A 23,317-nucleotide genomic window follows, 5' to 3' on the forward strand; every position below is an offset into this window, starting at 1 on the left:
AGCCTGGCCTGCACCCTTTTGCAATCCAGGACCCCTCAGGAGATGTCGGAGAGCTGGTTTTGGCTCGATCCCCGCAGGCCAGGCCTAGAGACCCCACTGGTGCACGAATCCATGCACCGGGCCTCTAGTATGCATCTAAGATCTTTGGTTAATCTCTCCCCACCCTCCCCCCTCCCCTCTGAGATTCATCAGTCTATTTCACATTTCCATGCCTGTGGTTTCTGCTCCTGCATTGAGCGTCTCCCCCGGGTGGTCAGTGCACATCATAGCTACTGGCCGGTCGGCCAATTGGCCAGTCACTTAGGCTTTTATATACAGTAGGTCCTCAGGTTACGTTGGAGATCTGTTCCTACCGCGCAACATAACGCGATTTTCACCGTAAGTCAGAACCCACCTACATAAGCACCTATGTCACTCACATGGAGCACATACACAGCAGTAATGAAGTGAAACAGTAAAAAAATTTTAAAATAAAGATAACAATTCTTGTCCTTTACTTGTGGTAAATAAATAATAAAAACATAAAGCACATATGTACATACGTTGAAATGATGGAACTTTTTTAACGTAACCACGAAACGACTTACGTTGAGTCCGATGTAACCCAAGTACTGTCTGTATATAGATTACCTTCCCCCCGACACATACATTCTAGTTTCCATTTCAGTAATGCATTTTAAAGTGAAGCTATACTTCTTCAACATAAAATCATGCAAGGCAGTGCTGATATTTCTGCCTCCCATCATTTCTGGATTTGAGGATCTCCCTATGTATACCTGTGTGTTCTCAAACACGCGTGCGCACACACACACACACACACACACATTGTCATCATATCTAAAACCAAGTACTCAGTCTTAGAATCATAACAAGGCAGAGACAAAGGAAGAACCAATAATGAGGAATGACTGTAACCTTCCATAAAGCAAACATTTGGGTAATCCTATTACCTATTTGAAAATAGACCTGCTGTGTGGAAAAATAATTAACTGACATGGTTTGACAAAGTGTCAGTCTATATCTGAATTAATTATTAAGATCTAATATTTTGTTCCCATTACATCTTTTTTTGATGCAAAAGTAAAAACAAAACATCCCAAACAAGTACGATTATACTTAATTTAAATAAGTTATTTCAATAAGAAATTATTTCATCATTAGTATGAGCATACTGAGCAATGGAACTCCTCACTCACTTCCAGAGAGCCTGGGTTATTGTCATGACCAAAGCAGACAACAAGAAAAACCCAGCCATTCAAGTAGGACTTCCCAGTTCTATACAGAGTACTTCCCAGTTTCATTGTTTAAGCCAGTGTCTGCAGCTGGTTGGAAATGGGAACATTATATTTGACATTCATTTCTAAGACCCTATTTCCACCATGTGGTCCTGAACAGTTTCATCAGAATTTGCTTCTTAAGAAGCAGCTCTCGGTCCCCGGCACCATGCCTCATGCAGGACCTGCACACCTTAGGGATTATTTCTATCACCTCTTAGGTATCCGACTTGGAGATGATCTTAAAGGAGGTAACACTCATTCCCTCTGCTTTTCCATTCTTCTCAACGAGGCACCCCCAGTCTCTCCTGCTAGCACCGTATGCTTTCCCAAGGGTAAATACTCCCTTCCTCTCCCTGGGTAAACCTTCATGCCATTCTTTCCCTCTGAGCTAGGTGCTGGAGGTAGAGTTGCAGCCCAAACACACACAGGCCCACCCTCACGGCGCTGATGAACTATTGGGAAGAAGACAACATGATAAAAAACTGCACACATAAACACAGAGCCAGTCAAGGGTGGCCAGGGAAGGCCTCCCTAAGGAAATGACAATGGCACTGCTGGTCATTATGTAAGGGGGACACAGTAGGGAGCACAGAGCCTTACCACCTGCAAGATGACAAATGGGGCCACTGGCGAAGACTTATTCTAAGGGCGCTGGGAACCAGTCAAGAATTTTGTGCAGATAATGAATAAAATAAGGTCTGAGCTTAGGAAATGGTCTCTCTGGCCCAATGTGGTCAACAGGGAAGGTAGGGGAGAGGGCAAAGCTTGGCCAAGCGAAGTTTGTCCCCCACCTCCATCCATGCTCACAAGACCCAGCTGCATCCTCCTTGGTGAGGACCTGCATGATCAAAGGTGGAGTGGGTGGGGGGCTGCTGCAGACCTTGGGATCTATTGGGGAGCACAGAAGCCTTTTTGTGCCTGTTAAGTGATACTGAATGAGGTACTAGAAGGCCATTGAAGAAAACTCACCAGAGCCTAATTATGCCAGTTGGTTTTTATTAATAAATAATAAAAGATAATTAGTTCCTTATTGACAGGCACTCAAATGATTATCATTGATATAGCTTCATTCTTAAACAGTTGGTTTCTTCCAGATTCCCTAGGAATCTATCGACCATTAACTATAGGAAAAAACTTTTTATTGCTTTTAGGCTGGTCAATGGTGTTTGCAGATTCAACAACCTGTAGATAAAAATCTAAGTTTAACATGCAAAATTATTGCACCAGTCATAGGACTATTCCAACAGCAGGTGAAGCCCTTGAAAACTGTTTGCACAATTAAGATCCGTTCCAAACTTCCTGGACACTAAAACAAGTTTAAGTGCCTTCTATGGCTCAGCACCACGATGCACAAGTACATGTGTAATTTGATTTAAAACTCACAACATGGGCTAGAAGAGGTTAATGGGGGGGGAGGGGGAAAGAGGACCTATGTAACACCTTCAACAATAAATACTTTAAAAAATAAAAATCACAACAAAACCATTTTGTAGGTTGATCAAAAAGCTTATATGGCTGGAATAAATGGTGGTCAGGATTTGTAATTTTAAGTAATTTACTACCTCTAGTAAATTTAAGTAACTTAGTTCTGCGCTATACTAGTCTGCTCAGGCTGCCATACACCACAGACTGAGTGGTTTAAACAACAGAAAGATATTCCTCAGAGCTCTGGAGGCTGAAGTCCAAGATCAAGGTGCCAGCCAAACCTGTTGCTGGTGAGGGCTCTCTTCCTGTCTTGCAGGCAGCCGCCTTCTCAGTATGTTTTCACATGTCAGAAAGAGAGTTCTGGTGTCTCTTCCTCTTCTTATAAATTCACTAGCCCTGTTGAATTAGGGCCCCACACGTACAACCTCGTTGAATCTCTATCACCTCCTCACAGGCCCTATCCCCAAATCCAGTCACACAATAGGGGTTAGAGCTTCAACATATGATTTTGAGGGGAACACAAACATTCAGTCCATACAACACATGGCTAGAACATGTAAGAGCAGGATTTGAATGGAGGCCTAAAGCCCATGATCCGTCCACTTCTCATGCTGTCCATCTCAGAGTGGGAGGTATAGAGTAGGTGGCAATGCCTTAACCGTATGCGTGTTGTTAGGCCCGAGAGCCTCTTCCATCCTTGTCAAGGGGAGTGCTAACCTTCTCTCCTTTCATACAACACAAGGGAGGTATAGAGTAGTTTGAACTTCAGAAAGCCAGGACATCGTTATTGTGTTAAGATAACTTATCAAGTCTCCAGCCTGCTAGCAAACAAAGAAATAGCCCAGTCAGGTCACTGTGCCTGTGTCACACTCCTGGTCTTTCCATTTCTTCTTTCCTTGCTCACAGGCTCTAGTAAATGAAACGGAGTGAAACTTCTCATGATTAGACTGCAGATCTCCCTGTCCAGCCTTTCACACCAGGGAGCAAAGCTGACTGAAAGCCTTTGCCTGAAACACACACAGGATAACAAAAAGGGACATTTAGCCTTTGGGACCGAAGTATAAACAAGCAGGTAATTCATTATTATGTTTGACGTAGTCAAAAGCCTTATTACTGCCAGAAAACAGGTGTTGAGAGACATTAGTTATATAGCTTCTCTAGTTTGGCATCATTTCCTTTTGAGTTAGAACTTACTAAAGAGGTTGGCAGTAAAAACCCTCTCCTTAAAGCAGAAATTTGCATTAACTAAATTTGAACAAGTAATAGTTAAAACTTGTAGTAATAAGCAACCCTTAAAAGACTTGAAATTATCCTGAAACTAACATACCCCCCTCAATACATACTAATTTAAAAATAAAAACTACTAAGTTTCTTTTTCACAAACCTTTAAAGAGAGCAAGAGAGATTACAGAGCTCAGAGCGTTTATCCCTCACTAACTCCATAAGATTAAGAGTTAATAAACTTTGGTTTTATAAGTGCCAACCAGAGAACTTTATGAGAAAGCTGTTTTAAAACAAATGTTTGTTTTTATCCCACAATATGGAAAACAAAAAAGTTTCTTGGGCAGCAAAAGTATTTACTGGGGACAATTATAATTTCTTGGCTGTTTTGTAACTGCTGTCATGGTTGAATTCGCTGCGGTAATTGTGCAGAGCATGAATGTTAGTGAACATGCACACAAACCACCTATAAAAATTCACATACACACACATACATAGGTATGCATATGCGTACACACAGGTGTACATATGCACACAGGGACAGGGGCCTAAGAAGAGTGTGGACACTGTTCTCACTCTTTTACTTTTTTAAAGGCAACTATTTTTGCCATAGCATCCAGACAATTATGACAAGCACACAACCACACATACAACAATGACTGACAGGCTCAATTCATAATTTAAATTACTTAACAGACCAGAGGTACTGTGCCCCCACCCCCTCCAGCTCCCCACAAATCTTTTCCTGACCAGTTGGCATGAGCTGTGCAAGGAGAGTCACTTCATGTGTCAAGTTATTGCAGAGGCTGAGCCACAGGTAAGCAACCTCTCAGCCACGAAGGCGAGACTCGGCTTCCCCGGGGAAGTCAGTCCGTCTGCACGGGGAAGCACTCAGCAGCGATGGCCTCGAGACAGCATGGGAGGAAGGAGACTGTCAGAAATGAGTGGGAAAATGAAATCAACTTGCAGCCTGGTGTCAGGGACAAAACATTCCCATTGCCCAACCAGTCTGAAAACCTTGAATAGGTTAAGTCTATAAAATGAGAAGCCCTCCATGGAGAGTTGTCTTTAAGCAAAAGTATGTTAATCTCACATTCCACATCGCAGTGGCTGCAGCAGCACCTGAGATGCACATGGGCATCTTCTAGGGCTGGGGAATGCATTGTGGTTGATTATCACACTTGGCCCTGGAAACATCCATGCGGGCTGAGGTTAGGTATCCTATATAGAAAAGATGTAATACGCAAATGGTCGTTATGCCGTGAAGCATAACTACCGACCGCATAGCGACCAGATCACAGATCAGCAGGAGGGTGGGGCAGCGAGCTACAAGCGGGCGGCGGAGAGCTACAGGAGGGGACAGGGCAGCAAGCTATGGAGGTGGGGGGAGGGGAGCTACTGGAGGGCAGCAGTGAGCTACTGGCGCACGGATTCATGTGCAGGGCTACTAGTATAGTATAACCTCCATTCTCCCAACAGGGAAACTGGGGCAGAGAGGCCCAGGGTTTTATGGTTAGTAAGCAATTTGCTTGGGTTACCAGTGCCACTTTTTAAAGTTAAAGGTGGGAAATACAGGCCATAAGCTTAGATACATTAAGAACTTTTGAAGTTACATGGGATTCAGTAACCCCCCATGTGTAAACAGCATCACAGACAATAACAACATATCCAGCGCAGTAACTGATGGAACAAGGAAAAAATCATTTTTGATATACAACAGTGTGTTTTATCTTTGGCAAAACCAATACACATCGGAATGTACCAAAAACTGCTAACAGAGGTCTGGTAATACAGGTTAATGGATCTCAGTAGCTTTGAAATATGGGAAATCAAATAGCTGCTTGGAGCCTCAACGTGCCTCATCTATGAAACAGGAATGATAATACCACCTCAGTTCATAGGATGGCTGTGAGGAATAAATGGCATATTTATGTTAAGCACCTGGAACATGCTGGGCGTGTAAAGTGCTCATAACTTATGTTTCGTATTGTTATCATATATAGCGCATCTCATCAGGTTGATACTGTAGATTTTTTTTTTTTTAATAGAAAAGGGACTATTTAAGGACTATCCACCTGGGCAAAAGGCCCTACACAAATCAAGTACATATTTTTCAACCTGCATAAAGCAAAATCCTATTAATTCAAATACGCCCACTTAAATCTCATGCCAGGCAGCTGCCAATTAACCACACAGAGCAGACCCCCCCAACCCTCCCAACCCCCAGTTGCAGGTACATGCTCTCAGGCAGACACACAGCAGGAAGCCACACGGAGGGGGAAGGAGGGCCAGAACCTGAGGAGCCTTCCGCACGCAGCACAGGAAGAAGAGAGCAAAGCCCTGACAATGGCCTCTTCGCTCCCTGGGGAAAGCCAGACACATCCCAACTAATGACCCAGCTCCCAAACAGGAAAGAATGCAGAAGGGGAGGGGAGTGTCATTAAAAATCCCCGGAAAGTGAATTAATCATCTGCTGCCTCCTCCTCCTAATCCCCCCCCTACATACACACACACACACACACACACACACACACACACACACAGGTGGCCTCTACAAGTAGCATGGGGTGGGGGTCGCTATCTCCCCTCCACCTGACCTGGGATTTTCCGTCTTCAAAGAGGAAGTCCCCTTTGATTTCATATAACCACTAGTTTATAGATCAAGGTGTCATTTGTTTGCCATCGGTTTTCTGGCGTTGGAAACAAGCAATTCAAATACTTGTGAGACTTTTCAGACCATCTAGTTCAGTTTCACAAACGAGAAGGCCGTCAAGAGCCAGGAAGGTAACACCAATGAGTGAAGTGGCCCAGGCAGAAACTGCGGTTTACTTTGCTGAATTTCTGCCACTCAGAAATAAAAGCCCAACTGTTGCCCAATCTTTCCATTTTTTTTCCAAGAGAAACTGAAATCTTTTATTTTTCCCCCCAAATGTTGGCTACTAATTTAATACATAAGTAAGCTCTGTACCCGTGTGCAGAGAAAAACTCACCTCTGCATTTCCAGCCGGGACCTCCTCCAGTCAGGTTCGGCCCTCGCTTCAAAAACAAAAAGAAAAAAGAACCACCTGGAAGCTTTGAAAATGTGCCTACTTGCCCCCTCCTCCAAGGGCAATTCGGATTATGTGGTAAGCGTTCAGGTGATTCTAATGTGTAGCCAGACTTGGAAACCACTAATCTGGCCTAACCCAGTAAGATGAAAGGGCGGTCCGAAGATTAAAGCAGCCTGCAGCTAGCAGGAGACGACACACACAGCTTATCCCAACACGCTGTTAAGGAAACTCTAATTTCAACGCTACCTTTTTTGCCAATGAACTAGAGTTTTAGGTTTCGATAGATGTAGTTTGTAACTATTTCAAATGCTTCCCCAGCAGAAGTATTAGTTTTCGATGCTAGAGTCCCTTTTTCCTAAATCCAGTGACCATCATGCAACATTGACATTGGACCAGACCCTCCACGAAGGCAAAGGACTGGTCAGGCCCTCCCTTTCCAGAGAGGTGAGGCGCACCTCAGTAAGAACTTGCTCAATGGATGACTGGAGGATTTTCAGAGTTCTACTCCGTGTAAATCAGGACTCAAGTTCCATGAAAGCTCAAAAATCAATGCCAAACAGAAATGTCAGCGACTAGGACCAATTCAGAGGAAACACACAGTGAGGTCTCGGCTATCGAAAGGGAGGATCCACTTAGGTCACTGTTGACAGTGAGTGAGGGCACAGCAAACTGGTCACAAGGACCCATCTCCAACTGGTGATGAGAGTATCAAAGGGTTGTCTGTTCCTTTTATGCTGTTGAGGGGAAAGCTCCAGTTAGTTTAATACTGTATTGTCTACCAGACATGTTCTGGTAGAGCAGATCTTAAATGTTCTACACACACACACACACACACACACACACACACGACTGTGACAGGTGACGGGTGTGTTAACTAACCTTAATGTGGTGATCACTTAACATGTATACACATACCAGATCACCATGGTGATCTTAAGCTTACACAAGGTTATTGCCAATTGTAGCTCAATAAGGCCCTTAAACTACATTAAAACAAACCAACAAACAAAAATTTGCTCCTTTCTGTAATGCATCTACTCCGGCCCATTTTTCACTCTTATTTGTCGCCTCCTCCCCTTCGCTCTTAAATGCTGGAGTTCCCTGTGGCTCAGACCTGTGCTTTCCGTTCTCACTGCATTTTCACCCTGTCTGCAATCTCACTTATTTTTGTGGCTTCGATTCTGTGTGTACGCCACTGACTTCCAATTTCTTATCTCTTCTGACCTAGGACCCAAGACAGCACTGCCTTTCCTTGTGGATGTCTTAAAAAAGGCCTCCAATTCAAAATGTCCCCAACTAAACCTCTTTCTCCCAACCTGTACTTGGCCACCCTCCAGGATTCCACATTCACTTTAACCCAATACCTGGGAGTTACCCGTGGTACCCCTCACCCAGTCATGTCCAAGTCAGCACTAAGTACGATCAAGTTTACTTCACAAATAAATGGTAAATCTATTACCATACATAATAGTACATCTATTCATTTCTCTCTATCACCACTACCCTGGTCCAAGCGACCAACATCTCTGGCTCACAACAGACTCACAATCCATCTCCCTCAACAACTCTTCCCCCCCTCCTCCATCCAGTTTTCATAATAGAGCCAGGTAAGCTGTGAAGTATGGTAGCAACCATACTTAGGTAAAAACTGCTGTTTGAATTTTAACCCTGCTATTCTGGCTTCTGCACGCACTTGCTTGCTTGGACAATAGGGTGGTTACCTCAGCTTCCAGACTGAGACCTGGAGACTCACAGAGGTAATTTTCCTGTGCCTGTGGACCAGGACTACAGGAGATTGATTCCCACTGACTCAGTAGCTCCAGGAGTAGAAACTGTAGATAACCTTTAGAGATTACTGAATCCGCTTGGTTCTGCTTCTGTAAAAACCTGCTTTCGCAAGATAGGGCCACATTCCAATAATGTCCAGCAGGGGGTGGGAACCCCCTGCAGGCTGTTCCCAGCCTTTAGAATTTAGAATTTAGAACAAAGGAAAATTTTTGTGGTTTGGACCTTTAAAAGGACTGCCTACACCTGGGACAGCGCCGTCGTGTGGACTCCACCTGCGTGTGGTGCTCTCTCGGCCGTCCTGGCCAGTTCAATAAATCCTTGCCTGCTTTTTTAATCAATCAGCAGCCTCCGGTGGTCTTATTTTTGACTCTAGGGTTCGACCCCACAACAGCTGCTTAAAATGCAGACCTGACTATGTCACTCCCTTGCTTTAAAACTTTCAAGGTTTTCTATTGCTCTTACGATAAAGACTGTAACTCAGGCTGCAACACTGTGTAAGATATAGCCCCTGCCTGTTTCTCTGGACTGTTCTCAGATAATGGCCTTCCTCACTCTCTGAACTCTGACCACTGCTTGTTCTCAGCTCTCAACAGCACTGGGGACCTTCTGGCTCCCCTTCCCTCTACCCAGATTGCTCTTCCTTCTCCCTCCCGTTTTATTGCTGAAGACTTTATATATCTCTTTCCCTCACCGCCAAGCTCCAACCTGGATGAAGCCCCCTTATGACTCACAACAGTTCTTAATTATACTTGGTTAATGTCTTTCTCCATCCTGGACCACAAACTCCCATAAGGCAGAAGCTAGTTCTAAATTGCTTATCATAGTAACCCAGCACCTAGACCATTGCTCTGCTGGGCAAAATGTCAGTTGAATTAATAAGTGAGTGAGTGAGTGAGTGAGTGAATGAATGAATGAATGATGGTAATGATGGATCTTTATACTCTGGCTATCAATACTCATCTTTATCCTTCCCTGCAGCACAAACCATGAATCAAGATCAAGAGGCACTAAGAAGGCCAGTTCAATATGTAAGGTAGTTTTAAGAACTCAGGGTATAAGCTGCATGGAGGGGAAAACACTGAAAAGGAGAACTAGGAGGGTCTGATCTGGTTTCCTCAATTTGAGCAAGGAAAACAGCATCTCTACGTATATTCACTCTGAATACCACAGAAGAACTAGCCATATCTGTTTCATAAATGAATTCCTTAACTCATGTAAATCCCTTTGTAAATACATAAGAAAAAAATCACTTTCACATATATATGTGCATATATATATATATATATATATATATATATATATATACACAAAGGCAAGTCACCTAGGATCTTCTATAAGGACTTAAAGTGACCCCAATTCAGTACCTCAATATGTCCTTTACATTTATACTTTAAACTAGAGGCCCGGTGCACGAAATTCGTGCATGGAGGGGGGTTGTCCCTCAGCCTAGCCTGTACCCTCTCCAATATGGGACCCCTCAAGGGATGTCCGACTGCCCGTTTAGGCCCGATCCTGGTGGGATCCTGGTGGGATCGGGCCTAAACGGGCAGTTGGACATCCCTCTCACAATTCAGGACTGCTGGCTCCCAACTGCTTGCCTGCCTGCCTTCCTGATTGCCCCTAACCGCTTCTGCCTGCCAGCCTGATCACCCCCTAACCACTCTGCTGCCAGCCTGTTTGCCCCCAACTTCCATCCTCTGCCGGCCTGGTCACCCCTAACTGCCCTCTCCTACAGGGTTGATCACCTCCAACTGCCCTCCCTTGCAGGCCTGGTCCTTCTCAACTGCCCTTCCTTGCAGGCTGGGTGCCTCCCAACTGCCCTCTCCTGCTGGCCATCTTGTAGTGGCCATCTTGTGTCCACATGAGGACAGGATCTTTGACCACATGGGGGCAGCTATATTGTGTGTTGCAGTGATGATCAATCTGTATATTACTCTTTTATTAGATAGGATAGAGGCCTGGTACAGGGGTGGGGGCCAGTTGGTTTGCCCTGAAGGGTGTCCCGGATCAGGTGGGGGTTCCCTTGGGGCGTGGGGCGGCCTGAGCGAGGGGCCTGTGGTGGTTTGCAGGCTGACCACGCCCCCTGGCAACCCAAGCGGAGGCCCTGGTATCTGGAATTTATTTTCCTTCTACAATTGAATCTTTGTAGCCTGGAGTGGAGCCAAGCCTGGGGCTCACTCCGCGGCCGGCAGCCATTTCTGTTGGGGTTATAATTGAAACTTTGTTGCCTTAAGCAGGTGGGCCCGGCCAGGGTGTACAGAAAGCTTTGCTTCCCCTGTTGCCGGCGGCAACCCTGGCCTGCTCTCTCAAGCTCCATTCTGCCGCCATTTGTTTGAATTTGTTTACCTTCTATAATTGAAACTTTGTAGCTTGAGTGGAGGCTTAGGCCTGGCAAGGGCAGGCGGAAAGCTTGGCTTCCTCTGTTACCTAGGAAACCTTGCTCTCTGTGGCTGTAGCCATCTTGGTTTGGGTTAATTTGCATGCTCGCTCTGATTGGATGGTGGGCGTGGCTTGTGGGCGTGGCTTGTGGGTGTGTCGAAGGTATGGCCAATTTGCATATTTGTCTATTATTAGGCAGGATATCTCTCTCTCCAGCTTTCAGAGTCCATCCTTAAATTAAGATTATGGCACTCTATCCCAAAGTCTTCTACAAAGTGTTGGGCTTAAGTTTAAAAGATATGAATCAAAGTCCAAGTCACTTATTAAACTGCAAGTGGCCATAAAGTGGAGTTAATGCCATTTTGCAGGCAGGGCAAACCAAGAAATGGCTTGACCTGCGAGCTGAGTAAAATCGCTAGGGAAGAGGTTAAAATTCTAAATCATCTAAAGTGCAAGCTCCCGATTGTTTAAGATCGTGAGCGATAACCCACCGAACAGAATACGTCCTGAGTTTCCCCTGGAGGATTGTTTTAGAAGTTCAAAATGCTATCTTCAGCAACGAGGTTATTATCCATATCCTTCCTTTGTAAATCATGGATTTTTAAAGCCGTTGTCCTTTGAATTACAAAGTCCCAAATCCCAGAGAAGTCATTATACTGTTATGTTAATTGGGCATTAATATTTACTACATTACATTCGGCAGTATGTTTTTCTCTGGAAATTTTTTCCTTGCTGTATGAATATTTCAAAATTTGAGATATAATAACGTTAAGACAATTTGTTTTTTAAAACATGGTCAAGGTATTAGGCTACCTTAGCCATCTTCTGCTGCATAACAAATGAACCCCAAACGTAACAGTTTAAAACAACAAACATTTATTATCTTACAGTGTTAGTGCAGGGGCCAGAGGAGGCTTAGCTGGGTGTCTGTGGCTCAGGGTTTTTCATGAGCTCGCAGACAAGCTTTGGTGGGAGGGGCTGTAGTCATTCTGAGGTTGGACTGCGGAAAGCTCTACCTCCAAGGTCACTGTTATGGTGGCTGTCAACAGGCTTCAGTTTTACAGTGGCTGTTGGACTGGGGGCCTGAGTTCTTCCTACCACACGGTGGTGGGACTCCCTCGTCTCCTTTCCACATGGGCCTCTTCGAAGTGCCGCTCAGTACATGGCAGTTGGTTTTCTCCCGAGTGAAGGATCCGAAAGACAACAACCGAGACAGAGGCCACAGTGCCTTTGAGTGACCTAGTCTCCGAAGTGGCACATCTTCGCTTCTGCTTTCCTCTGTTCATTAGCAATGAGCCACTAAGTCCAGCCCACTCTCCAGGGGAGGGAATTTGGATTGAACCTCTTGAAGGAAGGAATACCAAAGCATTTGTGGACATATTTTTAAAAGCACCCCATGGGCAGTAGTGAGAAGCAGGAGAGTTGGACACATTTGGAATTAGGAAGATCTGTGTTTTATTTGTTTGTTTGCTTGTTTGTTTGTTTTTAATATGTTTTTATTGTATTTTAGAGGGAAGGAGAGTGATAGAGAGATAGAAACATCGATGAGAGATAAACATCATAGATTGGCTGCCTCCTGCATGCCCCCTACAGGGGATCGAGCCACAACCCAGGCATATGCCCTCCTGGTTCATGGGTCGATGCTCAATCACTGAGCCATACTGGCCGGGCAGAATATCTGTATTTTAATCTGGACTGTGTTACTTACCTACCGAGAGGCTTTGTATAATTATTTAACCTCCTCATGTCATAGTATTTCAAAATTACAATGAGGTAAATCCCAGGAATCTTGTGTGGGATTTAATAATATAGCATGAAAAAGAACTTTGGTATAGCCCCTAGTCATAATAAGCACTCCCTTAACATGGTCCACATAACAGTAATTAGTGAAGCAACCTATTTATTGAGTGCCCACTAAGCAGATAATACACAGTCCTTAGGAGCTCACATCTAGCAGTTACGAAAGTCAATATGAACTTGGGCACAGAACAGCTACGTGCTTTTTCCTCTAGAAATCTGAGGGCTTCCTTAAGAGAGGCAGTCAGAAAGCAGTCTGTGTGACATAGGAAATAGACAGCAGGTTTGAGCATCTTCGTTAGCTTGCTTTTTCAAGAGTGGCTGTTCTTTCAACGTAACTCTCTCAGAAGCAGAGCCTTGTGCAGGGGTGGAGGGGTGGAGGGGTGGAGCGGTGGAGGGGTGGAGGAGGCAGTGCCGCCAGCTGGGCCTCTCCTCTGGACACCCCAGGGCCTGAGGGGTATTGCTGGGGCACAGTTTACAAATCTGCACTAACAGATTGTGCCTGTAATCCCAAGTACAAAGGGTCAAAGGTCGTGCTTTAAAACCATGTCAACTTAATATAGCCATTTAAGTAAACAGTGTCATACATATGCTCAACAAGGAAATCTTGTTTCTCCTTTTAAAAACATGCAACGCTCTAAACGTCAGAGTCTGAAGGGAATACCTTGCAGTCAATCCCGGCTTGTTTCTTCTAAGAAAAAAATAGAAGACCATTTCTACATGATTGTCCTTTTGTAGCTCCGTAGATCTCATTCTGAGCCAATAATGTGTGTGCCACATAGATTGCGTTATTAGATACTAACTCTAGGCTCCCCACAACTTGTAATCAAAGCAAAAATAAACAAGAGGCCTTAAAGCTTAGTCTTTTCTCTATTTAGAATTAGAGGTTAGAGGAATTTCAGCGCTGGTTAGCCTGCATATCCATGCTGCTTATCATCCCAGAGTCAAAGCTCAAATAATTGAGAAGAATTTCTCCTTTCGAGTTTCGTTGCCCGAGTGCCAAGGCGACCAAGGGTGATTTTCCTCTGGGCTATTGCAAGTATAAAGATTAGTCCAAGATTTCATTAAATATTCCATAGCCCTCGTGTGGCATTTAAAAAACAAAGCCCACTAAAAATGGTAACTATGGAAAGACTGAAAAATGGAGGTCAACAATCCAAACTCAAACACATTATAAAATACATGAATTATTAGACAACATCAACGTCCTACTCTTTAGAGCTGCTTGCATCCAAGCCTGTTATTAGCCTTGTATCAAAACTTTATTCTTGGCAGATGGGCGACTTTCTGTGGATACCAAGACAGCAGGTTTGACCAAAGTGAGGTAGGCTTTGAAAACAACCCACAGATTCAAGGTTAACTTCATCCAGCTCACGTGAAATATACCAGGCGCCCACGTCTGTCGCGATTTAATAATACAGACTTGTCAGAGACTGCAAGCCTAGCCACAAAGCACCAAGGATAGGGGCTGGGCAAGTGGAGAAGAGCAGGAGTAACTGACTACAATGTTACGAGTATAGGCTCCAAAGTCAGAAACCAAGTTGTAACCTCTGCTGTGTCATTTACCACCTATGAATCCCTGGGCAAGTGCCTTACAATCCCCGCTCTCATTCCATCCGTCTAAGGTCCTCAAGGCCATGTGACTCACAGCAGGATTAAATGTGACATGCACATACAATGCCAGGCACATGGGAGGCACTGGGCTGTGTCTGATTTAGGGGGTCCTGCTTCACATTTGATGTTTAGGACACATGTTCAAAATCAAAGTTCTTCTAAGTCCATCACACTGTTATGAGTATTTCTTAGCTAATTGATGGAGGCTCAGCTACACATAAGCCTACTGAATAAGTTTTGTTCTTATTATTTTTGCTTGAGAACATACGCTGTGTCCAACATGGTGCTGGATGTCAATATTTTCATAGAACTTACTATCTAGTGACAAAGACTAGTTAATTGAACATAGGAGAGGGTCCAAATAAAAGTGTATGCATAGTGGTTAAAAACTGTAAAATTAAATGCAATGTGATATTCTGGATTGAATCCTGGGACAGAAAAAAGGACATTAGTGGAAACACAGAAAATCTGGAATTTCATTTATAGTGTACGAATGTTGGTTTCTTCGTTTGGACAAGTACACCATGGTGCTGGATGCTAACATCAGGGGAAAGCTGGTCAAGGAACTCTACATCTTTATAACTTTTCTGTAAATATGAAATGAGTCCAGTGCACGTTGCCTGTCCCTTCCCCAACCATATCCCCTCGCCCTACAACCTCACTGACTAATTTCTAACCCAGCACCCCATCGCTTTGGCTGAAGGCTCCCTTTAGCGCCCTGAGGCTGCTTTGCTCTGCCCAGCATTAGTGCCCAGCAATTACTGACTGAGGAAAGTTGGTGGGTAAATGTTCTAACTCTTTCCACCTTGGGTGAGAGGACTCAAAGCTGTGCGTTTTGCCTGGGCTCCCAAACTCTCTTTAAAAAGATCACTGATCTTTTCTTAACCCTTTGCACTCGCTTGCTTTTTTCTCGATTCCTTTATTCTAATGCTAACCATGTCGAGTCACACTCGACATCCGAGTGCAAAAGGTTAAGGGCTGTGACTTGCTTGACAATGCACACGTGAGTGGCTCCTTGCCCGGCCTCGTTTCACTTCCCCAAATAAATTTTTAGCTGAATCCTTATGTCGTGGGCTGCTTCTGGGAGAAATCCAGACCAAGACATCACTCCTGACTATATTTGCTGGTGGAGAGAAGTGCTTACTGAGTGTATCAGCTCATGGTCATTGTCAGGGAGATATTATGGGTGCCCTGGATTATTATTCGGTTCCTGGAAAGAGCTCCTCACTCCATACCGTGAAGAAATCTCACCAAATTCTAAATACACTGGGAACTGACACACTCGAAAGCCACACATTTTGGGATGTGTGGAAGGGAAGCAAATGTTTGGAAAAACGCTAACAGAAATTTCCATTCTAAAATGCATGCGTGCATTCATTCAACCAGAACCTGCTAAGGATTTTCTATGGGATAGAAAGTGAACAAAATAGAAAAGGTCCTTACTTTTAGGAAGCTTACATTTCTTGTCAGTGGACATGGACAGACAGACACACACACACACACACACACACACACACACACACACAACCCAGGAAAACAAATTAATAAACAAGATAATATTAGACAGTGGTAAGTGCTGTGAAGAAAAGAAAACAAGCTCATATGATAGCATGACCTAGATGGGGAAAGGTTACTCTAACAGGGACCAAAACACGTGTAGGCTCTGGTGTGCACTCCTCTGGGCTCTCAGTTCTTAGGTCACATCGTCACAGGCTGCCCTTTACCAAGAAAGGCCTTTTACCACCACCCCCATCACCCCACTGGCCAGCATTCGATTGTCCCTTAACTTACCCAAGTCCCACCTTGTCTAAGGAGGGTCTCCCAACACCGGCAAATAGAAATCCCTCTTACAAATATATGTACCCAGGAATGGCTTTTAGTATTGATTCTTAAATCCAAACTTCATAAGTCACCAATAATCATCTGGGTGTGCCTTTCACTGTTGTATGGCAGTGGGCTAGGCAGCCTGGTGTAAACGTCACAAGCAGCTCATCTCTGGACAGCAGCCCCCTTCTGAAGGAGCGAAATTTCAACAGTTCCAGTGAAACTGAGGGTCCTTAGAACTTTGGTTAAATTTAGCTTAAGTCCTAGCTCTAGAAATCCTCTCTCTCTCTCTCTCTCTGTGTGTGTGTGTGTGTGTGTGTGTGTGTGTAGGTCCCTCAAGACCTAGCTTTTCCCTCAATAATCAGCAACCCCCCAAGCAGCAGAACAGCCCAGACCTGACTGCTGGTCACAGGTCCAGACCTCTGCAGGCGAAAGATCACATCTTGACCGAAGTTGTTTCAGGAGGAATGATCCCCTGGCTACTTTCCCACAGGGGTGCTAGAACAGAGGTCAGAACTGTCCTCAAGACCTGAGGAAAAGATTCATTATCCTTACCTCACCTCTGACTAGTAAGCTCCCTGGAGGACCAGAACTGTTAACCCACGGCATCCTGCGACTTGCCCTAATCTGTAACCTACCTGCCATTGGGCTCCCTGCCTCTGGGTTGGCCTATTCAATAGTAAACTGTTTTTCTCTCCATCCTGCAAACTCCTGCTCAGGCATTTCGTTGGGCCAGTGCACAAGCAGGTGGACTCTAATACTGAGGTCCTGGTAACACAAACAAAGAAGCAGCTGGGGACTCACTGAGGCCGTCACTTTGGTTTACTGGGAAAGAAGGCAGGGAGGAAATAGCAGGTGGTATCAAGCGGATCTTTTAGGAGTGAAGGTTTCAAGTTTCCTCTCTCAGAGCCCCTCAAAAAGGTGCTGCAGAGTCATCCCCTGCTGTGTGCCCCACCCGCCAGGCTGCCAGGCATGGTCTGGCTCATTGAAATGGCAACAGCCTTGTGAAGTAAGAATCACCAACCCCATTTGGCAGATAAAGCTCCGAGAGTTGAATGGATTTGCTGAGATCATGAAGGTGGTAAATGGCAAAGCCAGATTCAGATTCCATCAGACAAGCAAGGTTTGCGATTCCAAAGCCTGCTCCATGCCCTTCGAGGATGGCAACCTACCCCTACACTTTCACAGTGGTTGACGCCTCAGAGGGCATCGGCCAGCCCTAATCCACAGGCCAACAGAATTCCTGGACAAGTGTCACTTATCTCAGCGCACAACCTACCCACTCAGCTAGTTAACACAGATGGATGACGAGATAAGCAGCATCCTATTCCATGGTCCGAGACAATGCTGACAGGTGGGCATGTGGTGTGAAGAAAGAACCCTGGGCCCAGCTGGTGTGGCTCAGTGGTTGAGTGTCGACCTATGAACGAGAAAGTCAGGGTTCAATTCCCCCACCTGCCAGGGTTGCGGGCTCGATCCCCAGTGTGGGGGGTGCAGGAGGCAGCCAATCAATGATTTTCTCTCATCATTGATGTTTCTATCTCTCTCTCCTTTTCCTTTCCTCTCTGAAATCAATAAAAACATTTTTTTTTTAAAAAAGAGAATACCTTATAAGGTAGGCTCTACCTGTTTGTAATATGCAGCTTCCATTTGCTTGTCTTCAGAACATTCTACATCTGGTATTTAGAGGGTTGGTAGTCCTTGAGGGAGAGAAATTAAGTAGCTATTTCTATTGCATGTAGAAGTCAATGGACCATGGCAGTATTACTTCCCATAGGTTTATAAAAAGTTCAGGCACAAAGAAATCTTTGGAAACCATTATCATCGTGTTTTGACTAAGGATGATTAATCATCTGAAAAGAGTGAGCTGTTATCATGTTTATGGGCTTAAAATTAGCAAACAGTGCAGTGAGATGGCTCCGAAAGCCCGTAAATATTAAGCTGCCTTCATAGATGTAGAGTTCAGAACTATGGATTTCACATCTGTGTTTCAGACGGTACACGAGAAAGTGGCGAGGATGTGGAGTCTAGGACATAGTGGTGGGGGCAGAGAAGGGTGGGGACTCCGCGTGGGTGAGGAAAGGCTACAAGAATAGCCAAAAGGAATTCAGGAAGGAGGAGCACAATGTTTGCTTTCAAATACAGAACCTAAAGGGAAGAGATTAGATCCACTGTGTGTGGCTCCAGCAGCTGGACAGTAGGCCAATGGGTGGAAGAAAATGTTGATTCAGTTCAAGTCAGAACTTTCTGAAAATGAACCGCCTAGAATGGACTGGCCGGCGAGGAAGAGACATTCCCATCTGATCAGTCCCAGGAAAGGTGGGCTGGCCCATTTACAGGGAGAGTTACTGATGTGGAAATTCATGTGCCTGATAGACAATTAACTCTCAAGTTGGTCATCAGCCCAGTCAGCCATTTTATTGGGCACATTATTTACATGACACTGTTCCAGGTTGAAGAAAATCACTTGCCAAAAAGCCATCCTGTTTCACCTTGTTTACACCACGAGTGGAGAGCTCACCCCCGTCTTCCCAAGCTTCAATTCTTATCAGTTCAAGATTCGCTAAGCGGTTAGGTGATTTGAACACTCATATTATTGAAATCATTACCGACGAGATCATAGGGTGTATTTTTTTTTAAAAGAAGGAAAAGTGGTTTGGACCGACACGTGAACACACTAAGAAATAGAAGTTACTTTTATTACTGACATGTGTTTTTTTTAAAAAAATTTGTTCTCTAAAAGCCAACCACATCTCCATAATTGTGCAATTTACCAGTGGAATGACAGGGAAGCTTTAGCTTTGGGTTAGCAGATTTCAAAAAATAAAACCCACGCCTTTTTCTCAGCTCCGTATGTTGCTGTGCGGTATTGTCCCTGCATCACTCAGATTTATCTTTACGTTAACAATGCTCGCCAGCGGATAGCCAAAAAGGCTCGCGAGGTTGGACCAACTTCAAGATGTGTCCACGTGGGGGTGCTCCATGCCCTTGGCAGAAGCAGGCTGCACGAGGCCCCATTTATTACTTTACGCTATAAACATTATGTCCTCCGCCAACGAGAAGCCCAGCATGACCATCCCATAGGTTACCAGGCACCATAAACATCCGCTCACACAGGCGCCACAGATAGCACAGGGAAGGCGTCGAGCGTCCATTTTTTAAGTGGTTTATGATGTGGAGTCTGCTGCTTAAAAACTAATCATCAAAAACACAGTCCCAAACTCTGCCTAGAACAAATATTTGCAAGGCAAAGCTGTGCTCGGTTTGGAAAAGAATGATGTGCTTATGCGGGCACTCTGTCATTGCGTTTATAGACCTGCATGTCACACCTCTGCCCATTAGCTGCTGGCTCTCCGTGGCATGCAGGAGACCCGAACTGCAATTTCACTTTGATATCTTTTACTCCACAAGGAGAGCTGACTGTTGACTCGCCAACGTTCCTTCGAGCTGTGGTCGGCAAACTGCGGCTCGAGAGCCACATGCGGCTCTATGGCCCCTTGAGTGCGGGTCTTCCACAAAATACCACGGCCTGGGCGAGTCTATTTTGAAGAAGTGGCGTTTAGAAGAAGTTTAAGTTTAAAAAATCTGGCTCTCAAAAGAAATGTCAATCGTTGTACTGTTGCTATTTGGCTCTGTTGACTAATGAGTTTGCCGACCACTGCCTTAGACCCCCGTGAAGCAGGAAGTTTACAGGGGTGGGAGGAGATGATGCTCGCCAGGTCTGACGGAGGAGAAACCACACAGAACTGTCCACCCCTTGAAATCCAATCTGGGACAACTTGAGCTTTGCTTCTCTCAAAAGGAACCAGAATCGCCAATCACAGAGAAGGTGGGACCAACAACCCTGTCTGCCAAATCACTTTCTTTGGTTTCTAGCCAGCATTTAACTTCTGGACATGTTTCAATACCAGTTACCTCCAAGGTGCATCCGTCAGTACCCCAGGGAGAAGGCCTTCCAGGGTGGCCCAGGTGGAAACTAGCCTAGAACCCCAGTTGGTCAGGGCACAGAGCTACCACAGCTGCCAGGGAAGGTGGGCGCCTTCCCGGGCACACGTGCCAGGGAGCCTAACAGTAAACACGCCGGAGAACATCTAGTCCTCACTACGGACAGCAGCACCCCAAGCACTTTCAGATCCGCAGCTCCGACTGGGGGGGTTCAGGTCTCTAGGGTTCGGTCCCCACACAAACGCACATTTCCTAGAATCCTCTCCCGCCCACGCGGGTCTCGTGAGAGTTCCAGAAGCCACCTCTAGCCCTCTGCACCTGAAAGGCAATGGGTCTAGAACTGTCAAGTCCGTGGCACTTCAATCCTACGCAGGAACCCCTGCACCGTCCCAGCCCTCAGGCCTCCTGTTACCTTCCCCTGCCCCTTCCAAGGTCTCCAGGCGTCAACAACAGGCAGGAGGCACGTCTCTGGCCTCACCCTCCCACCCCCAGTAAGGCTCCTGCGCCGACACGCCTCCCGGGCGCACACACACGCGCACGCGTACACCCATTGAAGGTACACAAACCCCACACCCGGCCACCGACTCCCACCGCCCGCCCGGCCCCAACAAGCGTCATACAGAAAGTGATCGCCCCCAAATACACTTCCCCACGCACCCTCAAGTGGGTGACACTGCCAGGCACCCTCTGAGCGCCACCAGCGCCCCAGACGCGCGGCTGCCCCGCTCACTCATCGGGACCCTCACGCCGGGGACACTTCTGTCAAAACTCCGAGCTTGATTTCATAACCACGAGTCTGTCCGAGGCTGGGGGAGCGCGGCTCGCCAGGATTTCCACCCACGCCAACTCCCTAGGACCGTGGGCCTGCCTCCGCTGACCTCAGCTCCGCGGGGCCCATGCCAGGCTGCAGCCGCCGCCGGCACGGGACCGTGCGCTTTGGGGAGGAGCGCGCCGGGTAGACGCGCACGGCCGGTGGGCTCCTCTGCGCGGCCGCGCCGCCCGGGACCTCTCCCGGCTCCGCAGCCGCAGCTCCTGCGCTCCCGCCCCAGCCCCGCTGACGATGTCACACAGAAACACCCGCAAAACTTTTCCACCAAAACTCTCTGTGGAGAGAGAGCCCCTCCAGGCACCGCCAACACCAGTCGGAGCGAGTGCCAACGTCGGGTGGTTCTCCGGTCGCCCCCAAATCCCGGCTGTCCCCCATCCGAGACACACACACACACACACACACACACACACACACACACACACAGTGGATCAGGTTACAGCAACCCACCAGCAGAAAACAACTTCGCGGGGCGGAGGGGAGCACAGCCAAACCCCAAGTCGCCCGGGAAAAACGATCCCCGAACACTCAGGAGACAGATCCCCATTTTCATAAACAACTGGCGTCCCAGGTCCGCTCCCAGGCGCCCTGGCACCACCGCGGGGGAAAAGAAGAAGCCGACACCGGAACCCCCTCCAGTACCTTGGAGCCTCGCCTCGGGATTGAGAGCGCGGGTTCGCATCTGCGCTGGGGCCGAGGGCGCGGGGGGCCTCCGGGCCGAGTGGCCGCAGCCCGGGGTCCCCGCCGCTGCCCGGGCTCAGCAGCAGCCGCCGCCGCCGCCGCTGCAGCCGCCGCCGCCGCCACCGCCGCCGCCGCTCCCTGGACCGCCTCCTCTTCCCATGGCTGCGCCCAGCTTGGCAGCTCCCGGGCTGTCAGGCTCGGGGAGAGGGAGGGGGCGGGGTGAAACGGGAAGGGAGGATGGGGCGGGAGGGGTGGGAATCTGCGGCCGCGGTTCCGCGGGGGTCACGCCGCGCCTGGCCCGCCGCCCCCGGGGCCCGGGCTGCCGAAGCGGGAGGAAGCGGGAGTGCGGGGCCGCCGGTGCGAGACCCGCTGCGGGGACGCCGTCCGGGCCGCGCACTCCGAGGAGCTGGGTTGAAGCGCTTCCCGGCGGGGACTCGGAGTTAGTGCGTGTCACCCTCCTCCGGGCGGCGCGGCTCCCCCTAGAGGAAGATATTGGGAGCTGCAGGACGCTGCCTTCCTCTCCGCCCACCCGGTTCCCAAAAAGAAGGCAGGACCTAAAAGACCTTCAGTGCTTGCACACGGAGCCGCGCAGAAAAGCTCGCTCCCCGCAGGACACGGGCGAAACCCCAGGAGGGAGCTTAGAGAGCGGGATTGCCGACCAAACACGGCCTCTCCCCACGTTCAACCCGTGTCCAAACTCCTGCTCCGTGGGGTGTGGTCACACACACACACACACACACACACACTCACACAACAGCTTAAAGCAGGAAAGACCTTGTTTTAAAGGTTAGAAAACGAAGGCAGGGAGATGAAGTGATTTACCAAGGGCACCCGGCGTGTTAGAAGGGGGGTCTGTCGAGCAGCCTCGCCCAGGGCTGCAGGGAGCCCTGACATGGGCCCAGCCTGAAGACGGTCCTTGCCAGCAGGACCGGGTTTCTTAACTCCCCGGCCTGGACAGAGTTCATGTGTCAGATCCGGGCCTGCCCACCTCACTCCCCTGCAGGCCAAACAAAGGAGCCGGGAAAGTGCTCCAGAAAGTTAAGCCTATCATTTTGTAAGGCATCAAACCCCCCGTCACCACACGCCTTCCCAAGCAGAAAGTACAAAAGTCCAGTTCCAGGTTGTCTGAGATCTGAAGGAGCAGCGAGTCCTGCTATCTTTTGACTATTTACTTTCTTGCCGGCTGCCAGCTGTAACGTCATTTATCTAACAGCTTCGGCTTACTAAACGACTTCTTCTTTTTTTTTTTTTTTTTTTAAACAGGGCTCCCCGACCCAAAGCCAAGTTTATACCCAGACAGAAATGTTTAAACAACTTAAACTTAAACCAAGCCTCTTAGCACTAGCATAAAAGATCCCCAGGGCCTAAAGAGTAGCAAGAGAGCGGCCAAGACGTGGGTAGGAACACAGGACTAAATACTTTAGGGCGGCAGATATCACATAAGACAACCCCTGGTGTTTTTTTTAAAAATATATTTTATTGATTTTTTA

General features: G+C 47.1%; 1 protein-coding gene across 2 annotated transcripts in view; it reads right to left on the reverse strand.

Annotated features, from left to right (window-relative positions):
* The window catches only part of GHR (growth hormone receptor), a 210,738-nt gene extending 188,457 nt beyond the window's left edge, over positions 1–22,281 (reverse strand). Inside the window, exon 1 of one of the 2 annotated variants that reach the window (XM_079791668.1) lies at positions 21,789–22,281. In XM_079791668.1, coding sequence (XP_079647794.1) covers positions 21,789–21,828 — 40 coding nt within the window. In that variant the 5' untranslated portion in view covers positions 21,829–22,281. The remainder of the gene's footprint in view (positions 1–21,788) is intronic. The other variant, XM_079791670.1, reaches the window with a different exon arrangement.
* Between the last annotated feature and the right edge of the window lie 1,036 nt (positions 22,282–23,317).

Source organism: Cnephaeus nilssonii (assembly GCF_951640355.1).
Source record: "Cnephaeus nilssonii genome assembly, chromosome: 2".
Lineage (NCBI taxonomy): Eukaryota > Metazoa > Chordata > Mammalia > Chiroptera > Vespertilionidae > Cnephaeus > Cnephaeus nilssonii.